This window comes from Pogona vitticeps, chromosome 5 (assembly GCF_051106095.1).
Source record: "Pogona vitticeps strain Pit_001003342236 chromosome 5, PviZW2.1, whole genome shotgun sequence".
NCBI classification, from domain to species: Eukaryota; Metazoa; Chordata; class Lepidosauria; order Squamata; family Agamidae; genus Pogona; species Pogona vitticeps.
The window spans coordinates 1,008,743-1,021,149 of NC_135787.1; the positions used below are offsets into that span (position 1 = coordinate 1,008,743).

Sequence of the window (12,407 nt, forward strand, 5' to 3'; positions counted from 1 at the left end):
CACGTCTTCTCGCCGGTCGGAGGAAACGGGACGGCTCCTCTTCTGGCCGGGCTTGGCTCTGGCGCCCCCTCGCCCGCTGGTCGCGTCCTCCCCCCCCTCCCTCCCCACCGGGGCTCTCCACGAGGGGCGGCGGCGGCAAAGGGCGCGCCCGGCCCCCTCCGCCCGGCTGGTCCCTGGCGCGCACGGATGCGGGCAGCGGGTGCCCACGGCCGCTTCCCCGCCGCCGCCGCCGCCGCCGAGGCGGTCCTGGGGGCGGGCGGCCAGCCCGGGGGTGGGGTCCGGTGGGGTCAAAAGCGCCTGCCCGCCCGCCCGCCCGCCCGTGCGCGCGCGCCGGCTGCTCTGCCCGGCCTCGGCGGCGATGGCGGCGGCGGCGGCGGCGGCGGCGGGCGAGTGCGGGGCGGCGCTGGGCCGGGCGGCGGTCATCGTGACGGGCGCCTCGCGGGGCTTGGGCCGGAGCCTGGCCGTCCTGCTGGCGGCGCGCCTGGCGCCGGGCTCGGCCCTGCTGCTGGTGGCGCGCTCGGCGGGCCCGCTGGGCGAGCTGGAGGGCCAGCTGCGCGCCGCCCACCCGGGCCTCCGCGTCCGCGCCCTGCCCGCCGACCTGGCCTCGGAGGAGGGGCTGCAGCGCGTGAGCCGGGCCGCCGCCGCCCTCGCCCCCCGCGACCCCGGCCACCCCGGCCCCGAGCGCCTCCTGCTGGTCAACAACGCCGGTGAGCGGCGGCGGCGGCGGCGGCGGCGCGCCTTCCCTCCCTCCCTCCCTCCCCTCGGCCCGATCCCGGCGGGACGCCTCCGGCCTGGGGCTCCGGTGGCAGGGCGGCGAGGACCGTCCGCCCAGGCAGCGCCCCGGTCGGCTGGCCGGCCGCGCTCGCTCGCCTGGCCCTCGGGATCCGGAGCGCTGCCGGCGGCCGGGAGCCCTTTCTTTGCACGGTGCCCTTGGGTGGGTGGGTGGTATCCTGGTGGGCACACACCGGGCAGGGCAGGGCAGGGCTTCCACACACACCCCCGCCCCCGCCTGCCTTGCCTCCCTTGCGGGGAAGGAGGGAGACAGGCGCGGCTTCTGGGGTGCTTGGCCCTCGGTGGGAAGGGAGCTCCCGCCCCTCTCGGGCTTCGGGTCTTCTTCTTCTTCTTCCCCTTTGCTTCCCTCCCAGAAGCAGATTTCCTTGCCTTTCCTTTTCCCCTCCCCGCCCCATTCTGGGTCCCTGAATGCCCAGCCCCCCCCCCCCCGCGCGCGCTTGCCCTGCAAAGCCAGAGGAGGCTGTGCCGCTGGTCTTGCGGCTCTCAGTTCCAGCTCTCTTCTTGGTCTCTTGCAAACTCCCCCCCCCCCGCCCGGTCATGCTTCTCCTGTGTGTGTGTGTATGTGGGGGGGAGTCAATGCCTGGCCTTGGCCCGCAGGCTGATGGCCCGGGTACATGGCCAGCAGGTTTTAGATGGAAGGCAGATCCCGGCCACTTCTGAGCCTTGGGTTCCTGGGAGAGGCCGGTGGTGGAGGGAGCCACAGCCTCTTCCCCTTTCTTCTCTTCTTCCAGCCTCTCTGGGGGACGTTTCCAAACCCTTTGTGGACTTCACCAGCCCAGCTGAAGTCAACACCTACTTGGCCTTCAACGTCACCTCTGCGCTGTGCCTGACCGCGGCTGTCCTCAAGGCCTTCCCTGCACAACCTGGCCTGTGCCGGACGGTGGTCAACATCTCCTCGCTCTGCGCCTTGCAGCCCTTCAAGACCTGGTCGCTCTACTGCACTGGGAAGGCGGCCCGGGACATGATGTTCCAAGTGCTGGCTGTGGAAGAGCCGGCTGTCAGGGTGCTCAACTATGCACCAGGTGAGTGGGGACACATCCCCTCCCCATTCATTCATTCATTTCCTCCCACCCATCCACTCACAGCCATCCTGTAACTGGTTTTCCCTCCCAGGGCCCTTGGACACCGAGATGCAAGAAGTGGCACGGACCATGTCGGGAGACCAGTCTGTAAGGGAAATGTTCCTGGACCTGAAACAGAAGGGGCAGCTGTTAGACTGCGATGTATCGGCCCAGAAGCTGCTCAGTCTCCTTCTCACAGACACGTTTGAGTCCGGTGCTCATGTTGACTTCTATGACCTCTGAGAACACCCTTCTTCTCTTGGGTTTTGCTCCCGATAATCTTCCCATGCTCTTCTGTACTGCCCCCAAAGGTGGGAGGTCTTGTGCTCTTGATTTCTTCTTAATGCAATGCTAACTGTCTGCTGTACCCTGGGCAAAATCATGTTGCTTAGCATAGGACCCATGTAGCGCAATGGTTAAACTGCAGTACTGCTGTTGAGACTCTGCTCCTGACCTAAATTCAATCCTGAACTCATTGGCTCATTAGGGCAGAGGAAGCAAGGTGTCACCAGAATAACTAAATTGTAACCCACCCAGAGAGCTTAGGTTGATATGGGAAGGTATATAAGCAGCTCACTTTGCCTTGCATACTGAATCATGCAAGAGTAAACCCACTGAACCAATGAGGATTTGGTGAGTCAACTTTTCTGTAAGTTCTATTGATTTAAATGAGCCTACTCTTAACTGTGACTGACTTTAGCACAGTAAGCAGCAACTGGAATAGTCCACCAGGCCCATTTACTCACTAAATCTCATTGATTTAGTGTAATTGAGTAGGCAAAGCAACAATATTTGGGCTGCGATGTGTCTGAGGAATCATCTACAAGGTCCTGAAGTTGGATGATGTGAACCTTAAAGCTGTCTCTTAGGCAGCCCTCTGAGATGTTCCTTCGTTCACCAGGCTCTGCTTTTCTGTGCCCCTATTCAACATTAGACGGGGTGCAGGTGAGCCATAAGAGGCACCCCACTACACAATCAGTGCGTAGCGCGGTGGTTCTCAAAATGGGCTCCCTGGGTTTTGCGCCCCCTCCCATGTCCAAGAGTGAGTGGAAGCCCTACAACAGTTTGGAAACCCTCCTCCTGCTGCTGCTGTTGCTGCAGTTCAGACAACCTGGAAGTGACCGTCTGCACAGCGTGAAGGTGAAGGGGCAGAGAAGGAGTTTGGGAAGCCTGCCTTCACACAGGGACCGAGGGGGCTCCTACGGAGACAAATGTTGTCTGGGGCATCAAAGCCGGAGTGGCTCTGCCTCACATCAGGTGTGCGACCCCCGGGGTTGGTGCTGCACATCAGATCTGTGGCTTTTCTCCCTGGCTGGGATTCCGCCATCTCTGCAGAGAACCAGAAACATATGATGGGAAACCCAGCCAGCTTCGGTCCCAATGAAACACAGAAGCCCTTGTTGCCTGGGTCACAAAACACAAACGGCTTTTGCCGGAGTGGTGGGGAGAACAGCCTGGGGTGGTCACTCGGCAGAGAGGAAGGAATTCTGGGGGGGGGGGAGGGCTTTGGTGGAAGAAGAAGGGGGAGCCGTCCCTTGGAGGAAACAGGCAAGGAAGCGGGCAGGATGGTGGCAGGCACCCCTCAACAGTGAGCGAGTCGGGCCTTGTGGGAGGGCCAGCCCAGCGACAGCCCTTGCCTGCGACATGCACCGGAGAGCTTTCTGTCCTTACATCCCACACCTGCTCTTTGAACCGGCTGAGACACCAGCTGGGCCTCTTGGTGAGAACGCAACCTGTGTGTGATGTGAAGGATTTTGGTGGCACCAAAAAAAAAAAAAAACAAAGTTTGGACACACATCCAATTTTTTGTTTGTTTTGTTTTTGGTATTTCGTTGAAAAGGGCGCTGTGCTGGTCGTCAAGAAACAAATCTCAAAACCATTCCACCCATGAAAGCTTCTGATTTCTTCAGAATTCTTCATCAGGCTAGGTGGCATAAATGGGGTGGGGGTAAAAGGAGATGGGACAACCAGATATTTGGTCTGAGTCTGCTGTTAGTCACAGGACGGAGGTTTCAGAGAGAGAGCATCACCTTTAGGTGCACACAGACATTGCCTGACCCATACTAAGGGACTTTCTGATGCTCCCTGTTGTTGAAGCAAGCAACCCACGTTGGAAGGTTGCAGAAGAAACAGGTCGCTGTGGAGCGGTGGCAAGAGGATCAAGCAGCTTCTTTGCCCAACAGCAGTGCCCCCCCACCTCCCTCAGTTCCTGTTGATAGAAGAGCCCCCCGGGCAGAGGTCAGCAGCTTGATCAGAGCTTGGCCCTCGAGAGACAGTATGCCATGCAAGGCCTATATTTCAAAATATTGTCCTGGCCATGGGACCCAGTATGCCTTCGTTCTTCACACCCTCGTTTTGTTGTTGTTTAGTCGTTAAGTCGTGTCTGACTCTTCGTGGCCCCATGGACCAGAGCATGCCAGGCCCTCCTGTCTTCCACTGCCTCCTGGAGTTGGGACAAATTCATATTGGTCACCTCAGTGACCCTGTCCAAATATCTCATCCTCTGTCGTCCCCCTTCTCCTCCTCTTGCCCTCACACTTTCCCAACATCAGGGTCTTTTCCTGGGAGTCTTCTCTTCTCATGAGATGGACAAATGAACCCCCTAGTTTACCTCTTACTAAAATTGTCCCTTCTCACACAACAAACGGGGCTGCTTCTTAGCTGCGATGTGTGAGACTGAGAAGGGCTGGCCCTGTGCCTGCCTTCTGCCGCTTAAGTCAAGGACCCAGCAGTTCCAAAGGAGAGCAGGCACTGGGGAAGCCCCGAGGGCACAGCATCGCTGCCACCCTGCTGGGCAGCCGCTCTGTTTTAGCCTCTCAGAATCCCCTTGGGGTGACCAGGGTGCGATGAGGGCAAGGGGTGTTCTTCCATCAGCCTAGAAGAACATGCCATAAAGCTGACCAGAGGTTTAACGATCCCGTTAGCCAACACAGCCTGCCTGAGGGCGATGCTCTCTGCTTTGTTTGTTCACTCCAGGGTCCTCCACTTAGCTAGTGAGCTGCTGGCAGCGCAGAGGGACCCAGACTTCAGCACAAACACTTCCATAGGCTCCGCCTGCAGATTTTGTTCGGTTAGGTGTAACCAGTGCACTCTTTTAACTTGCCTTTCTACTTCTGAGTGTACAAGCTTCAGGGTAGCAGAGATGCATCTGTGAGCGTTTGATCTTTGGCTGGCGTCCGGCCCGGACTGAAACGGCAAATTTGGCAATTTCACTGTGTGCAAGAGCTCCTATGAATGAGGCCTGTGATGTCCAGAAGAGAGGCCTTGAATTATGTTGTTCTGGATCATTAGATGATGCATAAAATTTAATTTATTTAATCTATTCTGGTAAAATGAAGCAAATGTATGAAATACAGCGACATGCATGCTTTCTGAGGAGTCTCAAAAGCTGTGGTTTCTAAAAAGCACTGGATGTTTTCCTTGTTAACCAGTTTTTCCCCCTAATAAATGTGCCTCTTTTCCTGGAAAGAAAGAGAACAAAACTGAAGCACTGGCTGCATCTCGTTTGCTGATCCTTTTGCTACACCCTGCTCTGACCCCCCACAGTGGGGAAGCTTGTGCCAGTTGAGGACAAGGCAGGGCACCTGGATGCGAATCTCTATCTAGCCGTCCACCCTCCCTCTTTCATGCGCAGCCAAGGCAGGCAGCGGGCGGCCCCATCTGTCACTCCCGGGTTTTAGACCTGGTCACACGAGTTGCCAAGGCTGGGCTGGTGGGATCATGCAGACCCCGCAGGAAGTCAAGGAGAGAGATGATGTCAGCTTGCCTGGTCCACCTCCAGAGCGCAGGACGAAGAGGGAACTCGTTGCTCTCCTGAGTTGATTTTGGAAAGGGGCGTATCCTACAGGAACCAGTTGGAACTGAATTACTTCTGGGCCTGTAGCACCCGTGGCTGTAACGCACTCATTTTTTCAAGGGACCCAGAACCAGTTTCTCTGCCTGGCGCCCTGGGATGAGGCGGGGTGCTGAGCCCTGAGAAGGGTAGGAAGAAGGATCCCAGCAGCAGTTCGTTTCGCCCCGTTACTCGAGGCCGTTACTCAGGCGGTTGAGACCGAAAGAGGGAGACAGCAAAACTGCCCAGGCCGGCTCGGCATTGCCGGTGGCACTCTTGCTTCCACGGCGCCGCGTGGAACGCCCAAAGGCTGCGCGCCGGGTAACGCGTTACTTCAGGGGTAACGCTTTGCGTGTGTGTGTGTGGGAGTAACTGGAGCAGCAACGGTCTCCGAGCGGGTTCCTTTTTTAACAGTAACGTCCGGACCCCACCCCCCCGCCCCCGCAAAAGGTGGGACGCCCCCGAAAGGAAAAAAGACGTCTCGTCTCGGTCGGGAAGCGGAGAGACACTGATGCCCGTGGAGATGCCGGCGCCTAGAGCGGCCTGGGGGGGGAGGAGGAGGAGGAGGAGGAGGACTTCAGGTACACCGGAAGTCCGGTCTTGGTCGGGCTGAGGGGGCGCGCGCTCCGCTCTCTTCTCTCCACGGGCCTTCCGGGCGGGCTCCGCGGCGCCTCAGTCTTTCCCCCTGGTGGGGAAGACTACGCTTCCCGGCAGGCCGTGCGCGGGGAGGGCGCGGCCGTTGCCATTGCGACGGCTGGCCGAGGGGCGCGGCCTAGCCTGCCTGCCTTGCCTGCCTGCCTGTTTGGTGCCTGCGTCGGGCCGGCCGGCCGGGCGAGCGAGCGAGGGGGCGAACGGGCGGGCGGCGAGGATGGCGGAGCCTGGCGGCCTGGAGACGGCGGCCGAGCACGAGCGGATCCTGCGGGAGGTGGACAGCACCGACACCGCCTGCCTCGGACCCACCCTCAGGTGCCCGTCCCTCGGGGGCGGGGGGAGAACGGGGAGGGCCCCCCCTGAGGGAGCCCGGTTGCCTTGACAACCTCCAGCTCCCATCCCAGCCACCGCCGGGTCGGGCTTGCCCAGGCCCGGCCCCCCCTTGCCTTGCCTTGCCGGGCCCGGGGGACGGGATGGGACGGGAGGGGCCCTAGAAAGACACCTCCCGCCCCCACCCCTCCCCCTCTTCCTCCCCCTCCCCCTCCTCCTCAACGCGGGTTCCCCCCCCGCACACAAACACCGAAAGGCGCTCGTACGACCCCCCTCCCCCCCTCCGAGGGGCTTGCCGGCCCGCGTGGCTCCTCCCGGAGGCTCGGGGGCCGCCCTCCCTCCCTCCCTCCCTCTAGGCCGGTGCCTTTGCACCCCAGCTCCCATCATCCCCAGCCGAGGCGAGCCCCAGCCCTGCCCTCTCGGGGGTCTGGGTCGAGCCCGGTTCCTCTCTTCCCCCCCCCGTCCCCGCGCGCCCAACCTCCCCGGAGAGGCCTCGGGCGGGTCTCCCTGGGCTGGCCGGCCGCGGGGTCTCCTCGGGGAGGAGGAGGAGGAGGAGGAGGAAGACCCCGCGGCCGCCGCTGGCTCCTGCTCCAGCCGCCGAGGGGGTGTGTGCGTGCGTGTGCGTGTGCCCCTTCTCGGGAAGCCGGGGCGCTCCCTCGTCCTTGCCCGGCGCCCAGAGGGGCGGCCAGGCTCTCCTTTCCGGCTGCCCACCGCCACTTGCCTGGTGGGGCGCCCCGGGTTGGGGAGGGGGAGCCCGGCGGGGGCTGACCTGGCACGTCTCCCCCCCCCCCCGCCCGCTGCCTCGGCCTCCTTCCCTGCCTTCCTTTGGGTTGCCTGCCTGCTGGCAAGGCCTCCCTCCGAAGTGCTGGGTCTCCTCTTCAGATCCACAGACGCGCCCTCCTTGTAAGTGGGGAAAGAATAATCCTTGGAACAGGAACCAGAAGGAGCCCCGTATTGCTTCCCGGTCTTTCAGGAGGAGGAATAATCGCTTTATTAACCGCTCCAATGCAGTCAGTGTTTCTGTTGCAGTGGCTGGTCTTGCTGCTTTACTCCTGCAATATAATGTGACTGGCCTAGAAATAACGGGCAGTAAAGAATACAACCTGGCTGGCACCTACGGTCATTATTATTTTTCCTAAACTCAAAGGCTATAACTTCCTTTCTTCCTCACAGTACTTTTTGTTTCTCCTTTTCATGAAACGGAAAAGGCAGGAGGATGACTGTTCGGGTGTGAGATTTCTAGATGGGGACATGGCATGCGGTGTCTCATAGTTTCATGTCCCCCTAAGGCATTGGGGATTCTCTGTGTGGTGTGTAGTGGATAGAGTGACAGGTGTGGGGAGACTCTGGAGAACAGGGTTCAAATTTCCACTTGGCCATGTAAACCCACCCAGGGGGAGTGGAATTGGTAAAGCCTAACCTTAAATATCTAAATACCACTTACTTTGAAAACTCTATTATGTTGCCTCGCACACACAAGGCATTGTCACTTGCCACCTGAAGATTGATTTTGTGAGCAAGCTGAGTTCGAATCCTGTTGCCAGAATGGTGTGGTTGTAAATAATAATGGTGTCAAACAACCATACGCTTTAGTGTTTCATTTAAAGTTTACTCCTGCTTCCCTCCTCCAGGTTCTGAAATCCTTAGGGATGCCATTTGACCTGGGGGTAATGGCTTTAATATCCAAAAAAACCTCTGGAGGTACTGTAGTCCATCCACTTAATCCTGTTAATTAAAGAGTGGCTCATGGAAAGGTCCAAGTGGATGATGCTGTTTGCCTCAGCAGCTACTGTGCTCAGGCAGTTTAGTAATCTAGGTGAGAAAAAAAGAAAAGGAAAGAAAACCAAAAATCCCAGTTCTTTCTCAGATGAGTTTCTTTCAGCTGTAAAAGTGGAGTCTGTCCTCCTCCTTGCTCTGATCTTTCATTTTTGGTGTACAGGTGTCGCTTCCACCGTTTGTCCATATATTTTGTTTCCTTGCTTTATCTGGGTGTGTTTTCTAGACTCTTCTCTTTAAAAGACCCATATTATATCCAGGTGTGACTCATTTCACAGTCATCCTGAAACTTAAGACCGGCAAAGAGAAAACCAAGATTTTGTGGCTTATTAACAGCTTGACAGTAGAGGAGACTGCTTAAGGAGACTATGGATGAGGCAGTTAGAGAGGGAGAGGAAAGATCCTGCTCTTTCAGTGCCACTCCCACTGAGCCAGAGAAGTATTTTCAAATTCCTATGGCACATGCTACAAACTGTTAAGTCCCTGGAGCCAGACCCTCTTGTCCTCTCCCCAGTCCACTCGGGAGAAAAAATAAGTTCACCCCTGTCTCTTTTTTGTTTGAAATGTGCTGCCTGTTTTCGGCTTGTGCTGTTCATTATGCGGTGCGTTTCTTGGGGTCCAACACTTCTCTCCACACATCCCTCAGCTGTGTCTTCCTTGAGCTGAAGCGGGAAGGAGTTTGAGCCAGGAGCCTGTAAGCTGGGCATCTGCCAGGATGATTGTGGTTTTGATCTATTTCTACATCTCCATTTGTGATTTTTGGGTTCCTGTAATTTAGCCTTTGTATTTCAAGGTCAGAGATGGCTGTCCCTGTTTCATTTCCAAGGGGTGCCCTGTGACTGTGTGATATACTGTATTGGGCCATTTATCTGTTAAGTGTTCACTGCTTAAGTCTTTTCAGAAGTTGATGGCTCCTTCCAAGGTGTATTTATAGAACATGTAGTCATAGAGACTTGGCCCACTTGATGGTTTGGGACCAAGTGTCATGCATGCCATGCAAATATGGATGTGCAGTTGCTTGCTGCAGAGGAGTCTAGAATCTATTGGAAATTTGTTTGTGGAGTTTTTTTTTGTGTTGCAGAATTTTGAGCTACCTCCAGTCGCCTTTTGGAAGTTCACAGGGCCAGTTACATCCCATTGGTGGCAAGAGTTAATGCTTCTGTTCCTTGTCATTGAGTATTTCGTATACAGTAGCTCTTTGCGATGGTCCCTGTTTGCCCAAAGAGGGAGGTTGCTGGTTCCTTTCCTGTTAGAAGTTGTTACCAATAGTCAGCCTTTGAGATGGCTTGAGATGTACAGGGGACCAGATTTCTGTGTGGGCACTAAAATGGTAGAATCCTCCCCTTACTGATTTCTTTCTCTGCTGGTGTTTAGGCGAGCTTTGAAGATTTTCCTCTTTAATATTTCTTCCAACAGAAGTGTTAATATATGTGTCCAAACTGCAGCAACTTCTCTAAATATTATGCTAATGTGGCTCTAACACCTTTGAAGCTTTCCTTGCTCCTGTTTGTAGGTTGCTTTGTGAGGCTGTTGCCCTTAAAAAAGTGACTAAAAATATACATAAATAATAAAGACACCTGGCTTTGGTAACTGGGCCATTCTCAAATAATGTTTCCTGCTTCAACTGAGGGGTGGATGTGATGGTCCTTGGGGTCCGTTCAAGGTCTAAAGTTCTATGATCAGTTGTGAGCGGCTAAAAAGCATTTTGTATATGTGCTTATGTAAGGATTTTGCTAGATGGAAACAGCCATGTGTTCACATAGATGCAAAAAAAAAAAAAAAAAAAAAAAAAAAAGATCCTGGTCCCAAGGTATCTGGAAAGTTTTGTCTGTTTTGTTTCACATGCCCATAAACAACATTCTTGCCATCACTGGCAATGGATAGAAGCGGACAGCAGAAGAAATGATTTGGTTTTGGCTGTCTGGTCATCCGCCTGTGCCCATTTAGCATTGCACCTGTGCTGTTTTCTCTGAGGGCTGGTATCAGAGCTGCTGCTCCCTTCCTGCCTTTGAGAGGCGAGCTGTGCATTAATGGAAGGTGCCGAGGAGGAGAGGGCAGCAATGCCTGCGTCCGGGGCTCCTCAGTAGGAGGATAAAGGTTTCCATCTTTAGTGAGGATAACAAGGTCCAAGCCCACTCAGCCTTCTGGCTGCACCACACACTGTTTCTCTTTCCGTTTGCAGACTTTTCCTCTTGAGTCCTTCGGATGGTTTCAGTCTTGAATTTTACAGCTCTGCTAGTAAGAGTGTCAGCTCACCAGTCACGAGTTTGTAGAGCCATGAAAAGCCTACCTGTTGCGTCCTGGAACTAAAAGTGGCAAGTTTCCAGGACGTCCATGCAGAATGTTGTTATAAGCGATTCACCGCAAGTCTGTTGTAATGGCCTTTGGTAGGAGCACAGGGACCCTGATGCTTCAGACAATTCCTGACGTTCCTTTCCTTCCCCTTTCCACTGTTTTCTATTTTTGCAAAGTTTTTACTATTTATGCTGTTTTATATATGTTTACTTTTATTATTCTTTGTTTGTTAGCCGCCTAGAGTGGTCCTGAGCTGACTAGATAGGCGGGATATAAATAAAATAAATTAACAACAACAACAACAACAGCAGCAGCAACAGCAGCAGCAACAACAACAACAACAACAACAACAACAACAATAATAATAATTCAATTGTGGTGGGTACAAATTACAGTGAGCTAGCTGCCTGGGTAGCTCACTGAGTAGGAGCACCTTGGCTTGAATTTTGATCCCCGCCCCCGCCCCCGCCCCCACCCCCACCCCAGGAACCTCTTGGGAGAAGCAGGAGCAGGCTATGTGGCCTTGGGCAAGCTAGATGCTCCCAAGGCTCCCTCAGAGAGGGGACTGGGAAATCCCTGTAACTAGACGTCTCCTCTATGGAGAATTAGTGCAGGGAAATCGCCCCAGAGGTAGACCACAGCTTCGATACAAGGACATCTGCAAGCGGGATCTGAAGGCCTTAGGAATGGATCTCAACAGATGGGAAACCTTGACATCTGAGCGTTCAGCCTGGAGGCAGGCGGTGCATCATGGCCTCTCCCAATTTGAAGAGGCAAAGAGGCAGTTACGAAAGCAGCAAAATCCGGGATCTGGACAGGGGACAGATTGGATTTGTCTTCAGTGTGGAAGAGATTGTCACTCTCGAATTGGCCTTCTCAGCCACACTAGACGCTGTTCCAAGTCCTCAATAAAGAGCACGATACCATAGTCTTTCGAGACTGAAGGATGCCATCGAGAAGTCCCAGAAAGGGTTGCTCCACAGCTGGATCAAAGTGATGACATGCCGTTCTCATTGTTACAAATTACAGTAGTAGTATGTACAGACGTTTTTCTTTAACAAAGTTGTTTAACACCTGACATGAGAATGAACCCTGTTGCTTTTTGGGTCACCTGTCCCCAAAAGGCACTACTGGCCTCTTCTGCAGGGGCCCTGCCTGTTCTGTTGGAGGAGATGTGAGGTTAGACTGCCAGTATTCAGTATATCCTTACCATCATGCTGAACTACTGTCAACTACTATGCCTGGTGCAATAAAAATAAAAATCTGAATTCTGGCTCTGCTAAATATACAGAAGAGCCCTTCTGTACACTTATCCATCAACATTAACATGGGGTTGGTGTGTTCTAAACCTACGTGCCACAGCAGTGATGACCATTTATTGCATCCAAAGCTGCAGATAATGGCTGGCGTGGGGAAGTGAGCAAGAGCAGCAATGTTGCTGGAAAGTCCATCTGCTCATTCATGATGACTCATTTGGTGGAAGGAATGACTCCTCTCAAGGAGAAGAACAGATTTTCCTCCCCGGAGTAGAGATTTTCTTTCTAAGTGCCTGTGACATAAACTTTGCCCAACTCGGCTGCTTGTGCACAGAAGTCCTCTTCCAAGCAAGAGCTGATGGAGCTCACATCCTCTGGGATGCAGACGGAGGGATACAGTGTGTGGGGGTATCT

At 55.0% G+C, this 12,407-nt stretch overlaps 2 protein-coding genes across 3 annotated transcripts in view; both read left to right on the forward strand.

Annotated features, from left to right (window-relative positions):
- The first annotated feature begins 343 nt into the window (after positions 1-343).
- On the forward strand, positions 344-3,655 carry SPR (sepiapterin reductase). The gene is made up of 3 exons (XM_073002199.2): positions 344-707; positions 1,524-1,814; positions 1,906-3,655. The coding sequence occupies exons 1-3, from the start codon at positions 359-361 to the stop codon at positions 2,094-2,096; spliced, it is 831 nt and encodes a 276-aa protein (XP_072858300.2). The 5' UTR covers positions 344-358; the 3' UTR covers positions 2,097-3,655.
- A 2,694-nt stretch (positions 3,656-6,349) lies between these two features.
- EXOC6B (exocyst complex component 6B) overlaps positions 6,350-12,407 on the forward strand; it is a 225,404-nt gene continuing 219,346 nt past the window's right edge. Inside the window, exon 1 of one of the 2 annotated variants that reach the window (XM_073002197.2) lies at positions 6,350-6,651. In XM_073002197.2, the coding sequence (XP_072858298.2) occupies positions 6,554-6,651 (98 nt within the window). In that variant the 5' untranslated portion in view covers positions 6,350-6,553. The remainder of the gene's footprint in view (positions 6,652-12,407) is intronic. The other variant, XM_073002198.2, reaches the window with a different exon arrangement.

Excerpts from the sequence above, each read along its gene's own strand:
- SPR (XM_073002199.2), top strand. The coding sequence starts at position 359 with ATGGCGGCGGCGGCGGCGGCGGCGGCGGGCGAGTGCGGGGCGGCGCTG. Across the intron at positions 708-1,523 it reads CCTGCTGGTCAACAACGCCG|CCTCTCTGGGGGACGTTTCC; the intron begins GTGAGCGGCGGC and ends CTCTTCTTCCAG. Across the intron at positions 1,815-1,905 it reads GGTGCTCAACTATGCACCAG|GGCCCTTGGACACCGAGATG; the intron begins GTGAGTGGGGAC and ends TTTCCCTCCCAG.